The following is an 18618-nucleotide window of genomic DNA, read 5'->3' as shown; positions in this document are numbered from 1 at the left end:
CCATATTGTCTATATAGGTGAGGCTGGTGAGAATAATACAAAAGCTTGTAATTAATAATAAAAGGGAACCCGGCATCTTTACTGCATTTTGGAAGGGGATGTGATGCAGACCTGAGGAACAGGTGCTGCTAATTCACAGTAGCTCTGAAACATAAGATCAGCACTTTTTACGGAAACGTGCATTGCCTAGATCTCGTGCACAACTGGCCAAGTGCACTCTGAGGACTTCTGGGGAGAAGACTGTGAGTTTAAGGAACAGTCATTTTATCCCGAACAGGTAAATCAACAGTTTGCCTAATGCAAGTCGGGAAAGGGATCATTAATTGACTTGACTTCACCAGCCTCAACCCATAAGTTCCAATTCCGGTAATGTTTCCCTGCCATCAGTAATAATCACTAAGACTGTCCCCAAGTCTTAGAGGCTAGGTCTTGATTTACCTGTAATGAGATGGCGGAAGTTCCTGGATGGCATTCTGAATTTGGGCCAATTGCTCTTCCTCTGGGAAGCACGATACTGCCTCCTTCAAGGAGATGGACAAAAGAGAATCAAGGAGCTGTTGGGCTGGAAAAGCCTTCAAAGGTCAATTGGTCCTGAACCCCACCCCGAAAACCAGGAATCACAATGTCCAAAACATCCCTACCAAATTTACATGTAAGATAGTTGAGCTAACTTATGAATAAACAAAACATATAGCAAGCAAAGAGCACCAAATGCCACCTCCCATTAACTTGGAACAACAGAACAACGGGGATAAAATAATTAACTTATGGCAGAGGTGTTGGACCTCTTTTAGCCTGAGGGCCAAATTAAATTTTGGAGAAGTTCCCACCAAGGACCAGGTTCCAGTGGTAGGCAGGGATAAAGGTAAAAGGGGGCAGGCCGAAAGCAAAAGGGCAGGGTCGAAATACCAAAAGTACCAGCATATTGTAGCTTAGATCTCTTACTGCCAGGAACTAAGCCTTAGGAGAGGCACTTCAAACTTTAGAATGGGGGAGGGCCTGTGCAAAAACTGGGGAATCACCAAATGATTGGTGGCAGGGGAAAAGGGGTGGGTCCAGGAGAAGGCCTAGATATTGCACATGTCAACGATGGACAACCTCTTGACACTCAAGGCTGTTCTATTATCTGGATAGGGATCCAGAGCTGCATTTTGCCATGCAAACTGGGCCCCTCATCATCAAAGGATCTATCTCCCTGATAAAGATGATGCAATCTAGCTTCATGTCTATGGGATATATTCCGAAAAAGAGTATAATGTTAAAAAGCATGCAACATTTTATGTCACAGGAAGGGAATTGCAACTGCTTTCATGCACCGCTTCCCATATGCATCTGAGGTTAGATCCAGGCATGTGCAACTGGGCTGGTGGAAACGGACGTCTACAGCCCCTACAGCATGTCAAAAATGCTACACAAAGGGTCAAGGGACACTACTGAATGGGGTGAGCCGGGATGCAAGGGGATCCCCTCCCCAAATTGTGCAGAGGCACCTTCCATGAATGGAGCCCTTCCATCAATGGAAGGGAGATCCTGGATCCAGCCCCTGGCTGGCCAGTGTGGAAAACAGGATGCTGGGGCTGGTCTAGAGTGACCATTGGTCTGATCCGGCAGGGCTCTTGTTGTGTTCTTATGGAAGAGGAAAGTCACACAAATACATAGAGGAAAATCACACGGGCCTTTCTGCATGTGCAATTAAAGTGTGCCTCATCAGAGTTTACCTTTTGCTGTACTGTATACCCCCATGTGCCCCTTTTAATAACACAAAAGTAGACTTTTTTTTAAGGTTCAGAAAATCCAGGTTGCAAGTTACTTTAATTAGGATAGGCATGTTGCAGGTGTCTGGCTGGAGCTCGAGGCCCAGTCAGAAATTGCTGGCTTGGCCCTCTGGACGCCAGTCCATGGATCCCAGTCCATGGATCTCTGCGTTTGCCTCACTAGGCACATGCTGAGTTGGGCAAGCATAGGGATCCCTGATCCCTTGCCGAGCCACAAAATGGAGGCTTGGACTTTTTTGTAAAGGCGGATTTTATGCAAATGGTGGCTGTAAAGCGACCATTTACACAAGATTACAGTCTTAAATGGCCATTTATGCCTGTGATCTTGTGTAAATGTCCACTTTACAGCCACTTTCTGCATAAAATTGGCCTATACAAAAAAGGCTGAGCCACCATTTTTACACAAAATGGCAGCTCAGCAAGGGATTGGGTGGCTGCTAACCAGGTACTTGTGGACCGCCTGGCGACTCGCCACATGCAGCAAGTAGGGGCAGCCAGCCTGTAGGGGTCCAGCAAGCAGCGCGTGACCGGACCATGGTAAGTTCGCCCATCCCTAAACTAGGATATAAGATAAGGGTGAGGAACTTCAGGCCTGGGGGCCAAATCCAGCCTTCCTGGCATCCCAGGATGGCCACACATCCTTCCCCTGCCCCCTCCCCTCCCCCTCCCCCTCGCCCCACCTCTTTCCTCCTGACCACCAATCATTTGGTGATTTCCCAGTTTTTCCCCCATTCTAAAAGGTTGAAATGCCTCTCCTAAGGCTTAGTTACTGGCAGGAAGAGCTTTAAGCTACAATATGCTGGCATTTGGGGGGGGGGTATTTTGCTTTGGCCCAGTTCCTTTTACCTGTGGCTTTTGCCCCCATGCACCACTGGAGAGAAGCTCCTGAGAGCTTCTCTGAAATTAGGGATGGTGGAGAATTCCGCCACGGATTTCAGTGAGGCTGAATGCACTGGCATTTGGCCCCCCGAAATCCGTGGCGGAACGGCCTGCCACCCCCCCCACGGATCCCCCCTGGGACGAGACTTACCTGGGGCGGATGTTCAGGTGGCAGCTTCGGCAGCTGGTCTTCCGACTGGCTGCCGCCGCCGCCATTTGCAGTCTCAACTTTTTTTCTTTTTTTTTTACATAGACGTGATAGGCTACGTAAAGACTTACGTAGCCTATCACGTCTGAGTTAAAAAAAAAAAAACGCATAGGCAAATGGCGGCGGCGGCGGCCGCCGCCATTTGCATTCCTTATTTTCTGCCGTCTTAGTCTACGTAAATATTTACGTAGACTATTACGGTGAAAATAAAGGGGAACGCAAATAGCGTAGTGGGCGCTGTTTGCATTCCTTTTTGATTTGCTGTTTTAGCCTACGTAAATATTTAGCCTACGTAAATAAAGGATTCCGGGGGGAGGGACGGAGCGCCTCCCCCCCCCCACTGCGAAGCAGATCCGCGAAACGATAAGTAACTTTCGTACATCCCTATCTGAAATTGAATTTGGTCCTCGGGCTGAAAGACGTTTCCCACCCCTGATAAAAGAGGGTTCCTTATACTAGTATTTCCCAAACTTCTGATAGCTGAAACACGATAGGTTTCTAGATCAAAAATGAAGTCACATATCAAAGTTACACTGAATATATAAAAGTAAATCAAGACACCAATTTCAATTTGTAATTAAATTAACTGTGACTTGCTTTGTTAATTGCAAGCCATTAGCAGGAACTAATTTTTGTTTTTAATTTGCGCAGTGCCTATCACAACATTAGGCACTTTACAGACTAATAATACAATTTGTTTCCTACAGCAACGTTCCACACCCGATCCAAACACACTGAAACTGGCAGCCTCATCCTCACCAGGTTTGTTCAGAAAGAAGTCCCACTAAACTTGATGGAACTCGCTGGCAAGCGCAGATTAGAGATTAAATTTAAGGGATGACCATTAACTAAAATTGTGAGCAAGCATGAGAAAAAAGAGTTATGTAGGTGTTAACAACTCCTGGGTGAGTAAGGCACTTTATGGAAAAAATGCTTACTGTAAGTTTTCAACTCTCTTGTACATAAACTTCTCTTATTGTATACTACCAAGTGCTGTCACACAGAGATTGTAATGAACTGGACTATTCTAAACAAATAAGACAGAAGCAACCCCAGGGCCGGCCCAAGACATTTTGCTGCCTGAGATGAAGGCCAAGATGGTGCCCCCTCCAACTGCATGTAGAAAAAGTCAGCTGGACTAGAAATTCACTCTTTCTTCAACAATGGCAACGGGACAGCCTTCCACCACACCAAAAGCAGCAGACTAGTTTAGGGGGTGCACTACAGGCCATGTGGCCCACAGCTCTCTCCTCCAAGCCCTTGCTGCTGCCTCCCACCATCTGTTGCCTGAGGCAATTGACTCACTATGTCTAGTGGTGGGTAGAGAAGTACCTGAGCAGTACCAACATCACTCTTTGTTGTTTTTACTCTTTTGAATATCCTTTGAAACTCCTTTTTTCCTAACCCCCTTTAGTTCGCACTCAGAGACTTGTTGTGTAACAAAATAGGAACATAGGGAATTGCTTTAAACCAAGTCAGACTACTTGTCTATCTAGCCCAGTCTTGTCTGCTCTGGCAGCATTGTCTCCTCAAGCAGAGGTCTTTCCTATCACCTTCTACCTCCTATCCTTTAATACCTGGAGAAGCCAGGGACTGAAACTAGAACCTTCCGCCTGAAAAACGCATGGTCTTCCACTGAGCTATGGTCCCTCCACAGAGAAACGGCAGAATTACACACACACACGCTGGCCCCAGTGGGGGATTTCCTCCACATTTCCTCTCATCTTCAGAGGAGGGATTTCCCCCCTCCATACATGCTGTGATCTCAATAATTATCAGTCTGCCCTCACCCCTCCCTCTGGATGCTACTACTTGCATTTAAAATAACCTCCATGTTAAATAGAAGACACATTTTACACATCATGTTTGCTGTTCTCTGGGCATGTCTCCTGATAGGAATAAGGCATATTCAAACTGATGGGATGGATCTAGATTTAGGTGCATGCAGCTGGGCAGGTGGACGTAGACTTTCCCACCCCACCTCATGGCAGCCTCTTCAGCCCTTCTGAAAATGCACCACAGAGGATTGGGAGATCCTACTGAATGGGGTAGGCTGTGGTGCAGGGAGATCCCCCCGCCCCGCCCCCAAACAGGCAGAGGCATCTTTCCTGACTGCAGCTGAGAAGATGCCTCAACACAATTTTGAATGATCCCACCTCCCCTCTGCACCTCAGCCTATCCCATTCAGCAGGGTCTCTTGACCCTTTGTGCAGCATTGGAGGGGGGCGGGGCAGGGGTGCTGTCGGAAGGAGGAAGTCTACTTCTGCCAGCTCCATTGTTCACAACTAAATCTGGATTCAACCCAGTGACTCACGCAGACACTCAGAAGGCAGTCACTTCTGAGGACATGTAATTCTGCTCCTTCTCTGCACTAGTGGTGATTAGAGGTCAATCATATGTGACTCATATAGCTACTCTGGAATGATCTGCCTCCACGCTGCTGTGGGCAGATACTTTTGAGTTACTAATTAATTTATCATAGCACATTAGCACTTTCTTTACAACACACTAGTGGGGGACTCTGTTTATATGAAATCAGATCAATGATTCACCCCGCCTAATACAAATAAAAAGGATGAAGACAACGCTTGCTTAATTGAAGCACGCACCAAACCCCTCCTGTTAGTGAACAAACTGCCCAGGAACAGGCTGTTGCTTGCAAGAATAAACTTTTGTTTATAGCATCAATCCCCCCCCACACACACACACACACTTTTTTTCTTTCATACATTCATTCCCAAAACCCAATAGGTTTGTTAAAATGAGAAGGAGCAAAAGGCAGAAAAATCACAACAGAAATGTAAATAAATGCATTGGGTTGTATCTACTACTAGCCCTCCTTAAAGTAGACCCATTGGAATGAATGCGACTTAAGTTAGGGAAACCTTGGGTACAACCCAATATTTAATGAGCATCGTAAAAAGGAAAACACTGGCATAATTACCTGTATTTTCAATAGCTCTCTTATGAAGTGTGTTGGGACATAGGGTGTATTAAATCTATGGTGTATTAAATATTAACTGTCATAATGAGGCTGCTGTATACAGCTTGTGTGATTTGTACAGTGCAAGATTGTAAATACTTACACTAATGAGCGCCTTAGGAATGTAATTATAACATTTGACAGAGGTTGTGCATTCTGCTTCCCACAGATGGCCCACACTGTTCATAATTTCTAGCGCTTAGCAATCCATATTCTTCTCACAAGAGCACAATGAGATAGGTCCTTATAATTAATCCCATTTTACAGATCTGGGGACTGAATGTGCCAGACAAGCAACGTAGGTAGGTAAGGTAAAAACAAACTCTGCAGACTCAGGGGAAGCTGGCTGCAGCCCTGGCCAGCTGGTGGGAAATTGTGAGCTTCAGTTTTTCATCTCTGTTCAACACCTAGGATATTTTAGGCACTATTGTCAATAATAAATTATGATGTTGGGAAACCAATATTGCAATAAAACCCTTTAAAACCCTGGTTAACAGAACAGCAGCAGGAGTGAGATGAGATGGAGCCCAGAGTGGTATGGCGCATGAGACAGCTTACACCAGGGGTCAGTCCCCAACAATTTCAGGTCAGGGGGCACATTTGGAATTTTGAGGTAGTGTTGTGGGTGCTCTCACAAAATGGCTGCCATGGAGGGCTTTCCTATCCATAAAATGGCTGCCATAGTGGGCATGGCTGACAGTCATGAACACTCATTTCCCAGAAGGCAAACTGGTGAGACTAAAAGAAAAGTAACTTGCTCCATAAGTTGCCCCAGTCTTTTGAACCCAAAGAAAGATGTTGCCAGAGAGCAACACTTAACTATGCAGCATGCCAGCCTCCCACTTAATTTTGGTTTTAAATAAATAAATAAATAAATAAAAACCAATAGAGGCAGGGAACTTGGGGGGTGTCAAGAGAAGTGACTGCAGGCACCATGTCAGACACCCCAGGCTGACACACTCTTCTGGCCAATTCAGTAGTGATATGTGGATGTGCCCAAGAAAGGGCATGGGTACGCTAAGGAGGTGGCATGATGGACTTTACCCTATGGGAGGAATATTCTTCATAATGTGAAATGTGGATGCACTGTGTAGTCAGTCATGCCAAGAAAGAACTTTGAGCTTAATGACCAGAGTTTTCCAAAGTAGAGGATAGAAGGAAGTAGCAGGGCTCTAACTATGCCCTTAGCTCTGAGATCCTTTTGAATCCTTTGGGTGGCAGTCATGCAAACAGCATCAAAAGTGAACCCTATTTGGACTCTACTCTGCAAATTCCTGGCTGAGACGACATCTGAAAATCAGATTCCAATCTTAGCGCTCTGGCCGGAACACCATACAGTCCTCTATTGTTGAGCTTTTGTTGATGTCTTGCCTCTAGCATACTTACTGTTAACCCTATTTTAGATTCCAAAATAGTGCATGAATTTTGGTGATGGAACTTTTGTCCTGTCCTTATGGTTCTTCCAGCCTGCTCACAACTTTGGAGCTATAGACATACATAATCTCTACTCATCCCCCCCCCCCATGCCCCCAGCTTCAGAATGAAGTCATTACATTAAAGTTGTTGGGAGATTTCTGCTTGGACAGTTTCCACCTACACTCACTCTCTGCATTCATGGCATGATAATTTTGAACCTGATTTTCCACTGCTCTGCACCTTGACTCATTAAGTTCAGCATAAACTGGGAGAGGGATGTAAGTACAATACAGAAATATGCTGCTTTCACCCACTTTGCAGTGGATTAAGTGACAGTAAAAGCCTCAGCTGATAAAAAGATAATAAGAATCCATTGGTATAAGAAGGATAAAAGAAAGTAAAAAAAGAGAAGTTACACACGTGTCCTGCTTGGAACGTGGTTAAAAATGGAAATGGAAATTTGTATCTTGGATTTTCACTGAAGAAGACTCCGGTTGCCAACACGTCTGATGTTTGTTGGTTTAATCTTTGATATAGCACTGATCCATTCTGCCCATTATTCTATGGCATTTCAATTACTCAAATAATTCTTTTAAACATTCATAACACTAAATTGCAGGTAGTCCTTTATTATAAAGTTTTCAGTTCGCTACCATTTCCCAGTAGTCTTCAATGTTTACACACCCAAGGCACACCTTTAGTCAAACTCGAATAAGCCTCATGAACTATTGAGCTATTGTTGGCGGGCAACAGTGGCGGGCAACTTGGGGGGCTGCACTAGACCCAACCAGACTCCTCCGGAGCCACACACACATATCCACTGCAGCCACAACTGGAAGTGGCTGCACGGCAACCAGAAATGGTGACGTGACTGCATTCCCAGCAATTCTATTAGGAAACAAGGCAGAATCACTGGGAATCCAGTGGCACAGTAGTGGTGGAGGCCATGCCACCAAGACTGGGGACCCAGTGGGGGGCACAAAACTCCCCCAGGGGGCTGTATGTGTCCTGCAGGTTGTGTGTTACCCACCTCTGGTTTAGAAAGTAAAAAAAAAAGGCAGCACAGAGTTACAGAGACATCTGTGAACAAGAAACTCAGGAGTAGAAGGGCATGGCAGCACAGCAAAAAGAAACCATGAAAGTGGATGGTTGGGCTGGATGCCTGTGCCATGTGCTCAGAAAGGAACACCGTCTTTCCTTTCGTACAAAGGAGATTTGCCTAAGGATTCAAGTGGGCTCCAATCAGCTTCCTTGCTTTGACTGAGGATGACACGTATGCCTATCATATGGCTCCTCTGCCCTTAGTCTGGCCCAGTCATGGCCTTCGGTAGCAGAGCTTGAAGTCCAGTAGACTCACTGCTTCCAGGTTGTCCCATCACTCCCATGCTATAAACTGAGTGGCCCTGGCATTACTAGAGAGAGTGCTTCTTCCTTGCCCAGGTATACCATCACAGCTCTTATATGGGGCATGGAAGACAAATGCATCAGCACAAGCTGGAACAGCACTCACCTTGGCATTCTGCTGCCTGAGAGCACCAATCCCACCACAAGGGTTAAGAAGACAGAGTCATTTCACACAACCACTTGTTACCTGGTGATTGTGTGATGAAATATGTGTACTGCTGCATTTTAAGATCATCTTCTCTGTTTGTAGCTGTTTGGTTATTTATTTCTTTTAAATGCTGGGTTTTTGTTGCTGCTTTTAAAGTAATATTTTAATGTGTTTTATTATTGGGTTTTTATCATTGGTTGTATTGCTTTTGCTTGTATTGAGTAGGTTGCCCTGAGAACTTCGGCTACAGGGTGACTCATAAATTGAAATAATAACAATAATAGCAATAACAATAACAATAATGAGAAGGGGAAGGGGGATTTTGGTGTGACAATTCAACACATTTTGAGGCTCTGGCTGAGGCCCCTGCCTTTACTTGTTTCTCAGAGGTTTTCAGGATATGTTGAGTTGTGATCATGGCACATATGGGAGCATTCACTGTGACATCCCCACAGAGAATGAAGTCAGGGACTGAAACTGGAACTTTATGCATACAAAGCAAGTGGTCTACCACTGAGCTATGGCCAATCCACAGGGACAGGGTGAGGTGAAATATAGAAATAAGCACTGCCTAACTTGTAAAGCAAGAAGGGCTTATGTCTGCCAGAAAGTTATGCTGTCTGTCTAGGAAAGCTAGTTGAAGCTAGACAGTGATGAGAGGAAAGCACTCTGCACATACACAAAGGCATTCCTTACTTTATTATTATCTCACATGTTTTGAGGTTAATAACGGATAATGAGTTCCAGGGCTTAAGCCTGATTCAGATTAAGGCCTGGAAATAAGCAAGGAATGAAATGCAGAAAGAACCAAGAATGAAGAAGAAAGGTGAGCAGACAAGGAAATGACAAAAATGATGAATGGTTCTTTCCACATGCACCCCATTCCACCAGTCTCCTGCTATCTTTTTCTTTTACACACACACACACACACACACACACATTAATGGAGTGAGTCCAAAACTGTAACAGCCCTAGCCAGGCAGGAAACAAAGAGGGAAACATCTCACCGTGAATTTCTTGTAAAGTTCATATGTGAGGAGGGGGTTGGGTAACTCCCTGAAGTATAACTTGCAGAGTGACCCCACACAGTGAATGTCCTGAAGGTAAACTTCCCTTGTCAGGTCTGGGCATTGGTCTGAGCCAAACTCTTGCCTGAAACAACAGAGGCATGGTGGGGTTAATGAACAGAATGAGATGGAAACAATCCGTGCCTCAATTTCTGTCACAGACAAAGGCAAGGTAAAAAAAGAAAAAGGGTACTGATTGGGTGGCAAAGATCTGATAATGTATTACCTCAGTGATGGGGAACCTGTTCAGCACCAAAGATCACCATGGAAACCTATCATAACCTTGAGGGCTGTATGGATTCTGCATATTCTTGTTTCACATAATTTGCATGTTTTAACTGCCATTTGCATGAAGATGATCTATTATAAGCCACAGTCGAGCTAGTGGACATAATTTTGCAATGTTCTGATAGGGCTGGTTCACAGAAGCCCTCATTGTGCACACGGTGGTTCACAGGAGTGAGCCTTTCAACTTGCGCACCTTCCCACATAAGCACGGTGTAAAATGTTTAGAGAGGAAGGAAGTGTGTATATTCATATGGAAGTCGGTGTCATCCCCACAACCCATTCACCGCTTTTCCTGCAGCAGGCAAAATGCAGAAATGGGGCTTAACTTGTAATATATGTGCACAGGTCTTGGTTTACACTCACTGTTCTATGTTGGGGAAGGAGCATGAAGCCAAGACTTACTGTCATCGCCTGAGGCATATACACCGGGGAGGGGAGTGGAACTGATTATATTCTCAAAAAAACAAACAAATGAGCTTTAGAAGCATAGGATTTCTGCGATGATTCCTAAAAACATGTGTTCTGACTATGATCTAGAGTCCATCTGCAAAGCAGAGTTTGTTCACAGGCTGTTCTTTCACAAACCATCCTCAACATCACACCTCTCTTGCATCTGGGTTTTTTATTCGCCTCACCTCAGTTTTTGAATGTTGGATGTCACTCCAGAAAGCCGGTAGATGCCGTCCACAATTCCGTGAGTCTCTATGAACTCTGCACAGCTCTTCAGCACTGGGGGAACTAACAGAAGGAAAGGGAGAATTAAGCAAAATGGAGGAGATCTTTCCTGGGGGACCTCAGATTCAATTGCCTTTACACAACAATATTATTATCCTTAGAATGGGCAAAGGATGATGAACAGAGAATACAAAGGAGTGATGCAAGTATTAATCTACATCGTTGGTATTAATCAACTTAGCTAGTTAATTGCTTGTGGAATTTCCTCCCCAGGGAAGTTAGGGTGGCTGCCTTGTTACTGGCCTTTAGATGGCTGATCTAAAAACTATACATACAGTTCTGCTGAGCTTTCAGTGATGAATGTGCTCCTTGATTTTAGAGGGCATCCCTGTTTTGTTGTAATGTATGCATTTTATCTGTTTTGTTTTTAGTTTTTTTAATGGTTGTATTTTATTCCTTTTATAGCCTTATTGTAAGTCGCCTCAAGCACTCAGAGTGGAGGAGTGATTAAAAAATACATTAAATAAATAAAGATGGCAATCCCCATCCTCCAAATTTATTGGCAGGGAAGGCAACATAGATACATCAGCAGCACCCTTCTACAAGTGCAAAATGAAAAAAGAAACTTTAAGATGGCTTTTACTTCCAACTTATATGTAGGGTTGTCCATCGCTGTGGTTGTCCACCCTTTTTGGCCTTGATGGACTCCCAGTATGCACCCAACGTGGCTCACATTTGTGGGCTGAGCCACAGGGCTTTTCCTAAAATCTGGGAACTTTTTCTGATTAAAACAAAAAAAAAAAGTAAATAGAAATGTGCACAAATTGCAGATGCAAATTGCATAAGCTACATACATTTTGGCTGCAAATTGCGTAATTTACTCAAATTGCTCCTGTAATTTGCACACATTTCTATTTATGTAAGTAACTTAAACCAGGGAAAATCAAGCTTCCGGGCAAACAAGCCAAAGTCCAGGGTTGCTCCTGCCAAGGGTCCATTTCCAAGCAGGGGCCCAGTGACAAGAGCCCCCTGGACTTGCTCCTCCTCTTCACCATAGCAGCCTGCTTGCTCACCTGCCTCTTGCTCTGGCCCGGACAACGATGGTGGTGAGAAGGAGCAGCAGTAGATGCCACTGCCTACTTGCTTGCTGCCTCTCTGCCTCTCAAGCAAGCAAGTGGTGGTATTGATGAGAAAGAGGATGAGGAACAATAGCAGCTGGGCACAATGGAGGTGAGAAGGCAGAGTCCTTGAGGAACGGAGCCCATTGAGGGTGTCTTGCCCAAGGACCCTCAAAACCTGGAACTGGCTCTGCTCTAAATACATGCTGAGAATAAGGAAGAGAGGCCATGCTGTCACCATGGCCTCCTGATGAGTTCCCTAGAGGCATCTTCTTGGCATCTGTGGAGACAGACTGCTAAATAGAGCTTGGCCTGATCCTACAAGGCAATACTTATCTTGAACACCCACATGTACTTTGCTTTTCAGGTGAAATCACTGTGGCATTTTTCTAGCAATAAGTACTCCATTTTGCTGCCTGAGGAAAAGGACAAGATGGCACCCTTCCCATTCCACATACAGAAGCCAACTGGACTAGCCTTTCTCCACCACACCTGAGAGCAGCAGGCTAGTTTAGAAGGTACAGGACAGGCCATGTGGTATGCACAGCTCTGTCCTCCAACAGTGGGGGAATGGCTGAGAGGCTCAGGAGGAATGGGCACTGGGCTGCCACTGCTTTGCCGCCCCCCCCCCCCGCAGTCCTCCAGCTTCAGATGGTTGCCGCCACCTGCCTAATGGGAGGGCCGGCCCTGTATGTACTACAGCTATGGAAAATTGAAATGAACTGTAACCAGATTAAATCTATGTCGATACAGCCTTTAAATCTGGGCTTTCCACAATATGATGGGGTTTGACCTTGTTCACATTTGAAGATATTTTGGTTTTTATGTTTTCGCTGTATTGCAAATATTCTATATTCTAGGTTTCTATATATTTTGGAAAAATGTGAAAGATTACTTTTTCTGTAAGAATCAGTAGTAGTGTTTAGTTATTAAATTGCAAGTTATCTCACATTTATGTGAAAATATGCCCTTCTTTTAATATCCTTAAAAAGGAATGTAGATTGAAGTGTGGGTATTGTGCAGGAAGGAAGAATTGCAGTATCTTTTACCAGTAATTCATGCCACCAGTACTATCCAGTAGGGGCCTGTAACACTCATGTCATATTCATTCTTAATATTCATTGTGTTTGAATGCCCAAATCTATAAAGTGTGAACATATTTTGAAACAGACTTGTACAAGTGCCAAGCTACTCGTACAAGTCACCTTATCAGGGAAAACCTACATCCAAGCACATATGCCCATATCATATATACTTCATTGGATAAGTATGTCAGACTTATTTAATACCACCCCAATTAAATAAAAATTAGAGCAAGTAGTGCAGTTGTGCAAAATGTTGTCAGCTAAATTGTTCCAGACAACTTATACAGCTATGCACGTGAAATTTCACATTAACAAAGACATTGACAATTATCCAGATTGTCTCTGCCATCTTGTAGAGGCTAGAAACATTATGTTCTGAAAAGTAAAGGCTGAGATTCAGAGGATTTTAGCAACATTTACAGATTCTGCCTTGCAGGACTACCTCCATGGAGGCTTTTTGTGCATGTTCTCATAGGTAGCTTCTCCCATTCAAGGTTCATGTTTTTGCAAACAACTGCAAATATGGGATGTGGCATGATGTGGTGAGAGGTTTTGTACCCATGTTGCTGCTTCTCCCACATGTGGCTTATACTATCCAGCTAAAAGCCATGATTTCCCACATCTGTGGCATGGACAGGCAAGGAACTAGAGCAGGTTGTTCGTTTGGTTTGCAAGTCTTGGATGTGCTGAATGAACATGTCTCAAATGAAAACCCTCTGAGCAAATCATGATTCTGGTAAACTGCAAGCTTAGAATAAAATGTGAGCTTCCTATTTCTGGCTTGAATGAAACAAATGAGGTAGGTCAGCTCCAGTGAAGATAAAACAGTTACAGATTGAGAGCTTACAATCCTGTAAAATATATTCTGTACAGTGATAGGATCGACATGCAACAGTCTTCTGCTGTCCATAAAACTCTCTTCTGAGTAATTTGGCTCTCAAAAAAGGAAAAGAACGGTCACAAATCTGACATAGTTAGAAGTCATCTTTCTCTTATTTGACTATATTCCACAGGGTGCACGTTCACAATAGGAAGCAGGATTTCATTTAATACTGAATTTTTTTTATCTTCACTTTTGCAGAACACCTATTTTCTTAAAAAGCAACTTAGGTCAACAGCACTCTTAAGCAGGGTAAATGAACCTCCCACAATCACAATGAAGAGAGTTACTTTCATTCACCCTTCAGAGAGAAAGAACAGGGTAAGGGGCAGGTGGAATCCACAAATTGTTTCCTTGAGTTTCCTTTCAGAGTCTTCCTTGCATTTTCCCTTTTACCATTCACTGTATAGTGTAAACCAAACAGATGTGCTAAATTGCAAATAGTTCTGTTGACTACCAGATGCTAGAAACAAGCAATATGGATGGTGAACACTGCCATGTTCTGCTGTTGTAAGCTGGAATGCCAATGAAGCATCCAAATTCCCTTCAAGAATTTGGGGGTCCGATTCAGGAAGTAACTAACCTGAGCTCACCTGCAATGGAAGTCCAGCTTACCAATATCTGGGGTTTGTGCAACTGGGCTGGCAGAAGCAGACCTCCCCACTACCTCCTCCCCACAGCAGCCCCTGAAGCCCCCTGGAAACGCTACACCGAGGGCCAGGGGGCCCTGCTGAAACATGTGAGCTGTGGTATAGGGGGGAGGAGACTCCCCCAAAATTGGGCCAAGGCACTTTTCATGAGCACAGCCCTTCCATCAACAGAAAGCAGATCTTGGATCCAAACCATAGTACATTTCTCTGGAAGCTCCACTGTCTTCTTGGCTACACCGCGTCTCACTGTACAAGCTCTGAGATCTCTATATGTCATCAAACCGGTAAAGCATCAGGGGTCAAAGAAAGTGCCTGCTGTATTCTGATGAGACCTTGTGCAGTTAGAGGAATCCACACCCCATGCTCAGCCTCTTGGTGCAAGCCCAAATGCCATCTCTGAACTTATTCCAAATTTTGTAATCCATAGCCATGTCTTTGGTGCACTAGAATTGTCTTATTCCAGAATTTGAAAAAAAAAAAAAATCTAATTCTGCTTATCTCTGCCATAATTCTAATCCTTCCACATGGCTGTTTCCCTCCGACTTGACTGGAGACATCTTTTGTTATTTTGGCCCTGGTGCCAATTTACTCAGGGTTTGCTTTCATCCACACTTACCAACCTTCCTTCTAATTTACCTCCACTCCTAGACCTGTAATGTCCATGTGGCATTCCAGCCCTACACTTCCCACACCGCTGTAGCCAACTCCCTCCCCAAACTTTACGCACACCATTTCCTGCAGGCAAGGGGCTTGAACGCCACCAAACAGAAAACAAGCCTATTTTGTCAGACTATGCCGTGGGTTTGTGAAGTAAAAAGAACAAACAAAACCCAACTTCCAACAGGGATTCATTTCACTTGCGACCAAAAATTACAGTCTTGACCTCAAGTCCCTGGTGATGGAATGGGCTTCTGCCTCAATTTCCTGCAGAGCCAAGCTCCTCAATGCATTGATGATATGAATGAAGAGCACCAAGGGGAAAAAAAAATCTCTTTTAGTGGAGCCAAAATCCAGAAGGAAATTTGAGTTCTCTAACTCATTAGGTAGTGCTGTTGGGAGGCGGAGTTAAGATGGTAATAAATATTTGCATTGCTGCTAAGTTTTATCTCGGATTTTACTTTTATTTTATACTGTAGTTTTAAACTTGTAAACTATATTGTATCTTATGTTGCATTTCATGGTTTTAGTGGTTGTGAGCTGCCCAGAGAGCTTCAGCTATTGAGTGGTATAGAAATATAATTAATTAATTAATTAATTAGCAACATGATAAGTACGGAGGCAATTTCCTTCTGATTCGTGTGCAGCGGTCCTTTGTGGCAAAAAAGCACAACCAAATGAGCAGTTAGTTATTCTTCATGAAAGAAAGTGAAACTCGGGAACATGTTGATATTTTGCAGCAGGATCCTTCTTTTGCAACAACATGCACACTGAATCCTAAATCCTCTTGAATTTTGAATGTGAACATTTCTGTTCCTTGGGGGTGGGGATGGCATGTGTGTGTGTGGGGGGGGGGGAGAAGAAGAAAAGTAGCTGTGTGTGAAGAAGAGGGCTGGAGCTGTATGTCCCAACCTTCCTATATCTATAATTGAAACCATACTCTAGGCTTGGAAGTTGGAAGAGGCAGCTGGTGTCACACAGTTTCTCCTAGTGCTGCCAGGCAGCCAAAATGTCCTCGTTTTACAACTACAATAGAAACCAGACGCAGAAGAAAGACAGAGTGTATGGACCCCAGGCGTCAGCTTGGGGGGGGAACACACAAATTGCAATGAAAACACATTAAGATTAAAGTCTTTCCTTTTCTTATTCTTAGACAAAAATAAAACCAAAAGGTGATCAAGTGTCTTAGAAACACTGTAAATCTAGGGCAGCCTTCCCCAATTCAGCACCCTCCAAATATGTTGGACTACAACTCCCATCACCCCAGGCAGCACAGCCATTGGCCATGGTGGCTCGGGATGATGGGGTTATAGTTCAACACACCTGGAGGGTGCCAGGTTGGGGAAGGCTGATCTAGGGTATTGTGTGATATATGCATTGTTAAAGTTTCCTGTTATTTTGACCATTTTTCTGGTCCTGTCAATCTTCTTTTGAAGACTTCACATGTCCTATCACTTTTTGGGATGGATAAGCTCCACCTCTCAGTGCTTGGTTCATTTGATTTCATTTGATTTCATTTCATTTCATATCATGCAGCAGCAGCAGCAGCACCCCCCCAACCATGCTGAACAGGATTTATCTCTTGTTTCCCCCCTCCTTCCAAAAAATTGAAGAATGTTCTACAAGCTACCAAAATTTGCTTTGAATTGCCAACTTCTGGCAGCCTTGCTTGTGGTTGATTCTGCTCAGGCCAGGCAGTTTTGTGCTGAGATAGCTGAAATGAAATGAGCAAAATATTAAGCATATGAATGATCCCATTGGAATCCTTGTTTCGTATGCTTAATGTTAAGCAATTACAACACACTGGAGAAAACTGTATCACTCAGCAGCATGCAGCTTTTCTTTTTTCCGTCTCCTCAGTATTTTGTTACATCCCTGAGGATATTAGCTTTCAGTTTAAAATAAGTTTCTAGTCCTCATGGCCATCATCTGCAATATTACATCTACTGATATTGCAAATTATAATGCAATTTGAGCCAATGTGGCTTGTGGAAATAATACTTTTTATCAATGGTAAAGCATGGTGTGTGTGTTTTTTCCTGCTTAAAATGGTTATATATGGTGCACCATCCCTCAGCAGCATGCCCTATCCCAGAAATTCGGTCCCTGTCCATGTAGTTTACTCAACCAAAACCTCAAATCTAAACACATAAATACTCTCCCTCCCTCCCTCCCCACCACCTCTCTCACAGTAGGATATAGATTAAACTTTTATTGCTCAGTGATGATAATAACCTTGTCTTGAGATAAGAACCTTGTATTAGAAACTGGGAAATAGGAGTATAAACAAAATGTTATTTCCACATTTTCTTACACTCTTTACAGCACCATGGTGACATACATCATTTTTACTGCATGTGTAGCAATATACAGCTCCCTTGTTACATCAAAAATATTAAACAAAACAAAACAGGAATCTGTCGCAAGCAATGTAGATTGCATCAGCTACGCTTACAGCTAGACACTTCACATGTCCACTTTTGGAGGGCCTTTGACTGTTTAACCAGGACTTGCCTTGATATGTCTAGTCTCTTTGGCCATAATCCAGCACACACTTAACCAGACTGCAATGGGGAATAAGACCAGTTAACTATGTGCGGAATTACAGTTGTTGCTTACAGCTGAACGTGCCGTTTTAGGAAAAAACAAGCAAACCTCACACCATCTTAAGTAAGTGAACTGCAATGAAGCAGACCCATCTGCTCGTGCACTATGTGCCATATAGAATTCCCTTCTGCCCTAAACTAAGGGCCACTTCCCAAGCCAAGATTCCTTTCAGAGTAGTGATAAGAGGAGTTATGTGTTATACAGAATTGTACAGAGTTCAAAGACTGGTTGTTCTTCTAGCCCTGACTGGCAGTGGCAATAACTCGTCAAGGTCCCAGGGCATAGTCTGAAGGCACATGAGGCAGCCACCTTGCTGAAGTTAAGCAGGGTTGGGTCTGGTCAGTGTTTGGAGGGGAGACTATCTGGGAACGTCACGTTGCCACCTTGGGTTCCATGATGGAAGAAAGGTGGGATATAAATGTAATAAATAAATAAATAAATAAATAAATAAGACCTCCTACTGTTCCCTCCCCAGCCCTGCTATATTCACCTGAAGATGCCAGGGCCTGGGGGACCTAAGACATATAAAGCAACTATTCTACCAACGAACTATGGTATGGACCCCTCAAAAAATGACTTTCCCATAGGAAATTGTATGTATCCTGCACCTCTATACTTCTAGCCAATTTCTCAAGGGAGAGGGAAAACTCATACCCAAACTCATACCGCCCCTTTCCACCACCACCCATCTGCCATGAAGACTATTGCCTGTGAAGGAGTTGGAGCTCTCTGCCTCGACCCACCCCTTCCCCCTTTTGCTGGGGAAAAGGCCATATTT

At 43.9% G+C, this 18618-nt stretch overlaps 1 protein-coding gene across 1 annotated transcript in view; it reads right to left on the bottom strand.

Moving 5' to 3' along the window:
- Nucleotides 1–18618, bottom strand: part of ARHGAP31 (Rho GTPase activating protein 31) — a 94405-nt gene that overhangs the window by 36906 nt on the left and 38881 nt on the right. The window contains exons 5-7 of the mRNA XM_084845451.1: nucleotides 10804–10906; nucleotides 9821–9965; nucleotides 439–521 (exon numbers count right to left, since the gene is read on the bottom strand). Coding sequence (XP_084701577.1) covers nucleotides 439–521; nucleotides 9821–9965; nucleotides 10804–10906 — 331 coding nt within the window. The remainder of the gene's footprint in view (nucleotides 1–438; nucleotides 522–9820; nucleotides 9966–10803; nucleotides 10907–18618) is intronic.

The sequence above is a fragment of the Heloderma suspectum genome, chromosome 3, assembly GCF_057233095.1.
Source record: "Heloderma suspectum isolate Gila_16-S chromosome 3, 16-S_ref, whole genome shotgun sequence".
NCBI classification, from domain to species: Eukaryota; Metazoa; Chordata; class Lepidosauria; order Squamata; family Helodermatidae; genus Heloderma; species Heloderma suspectum.
The sequence above is the reverse complement of the archived record's forward strand: the minus strand, read 5'-3'. Positions and strand labels throughout refer to the sequence as shown.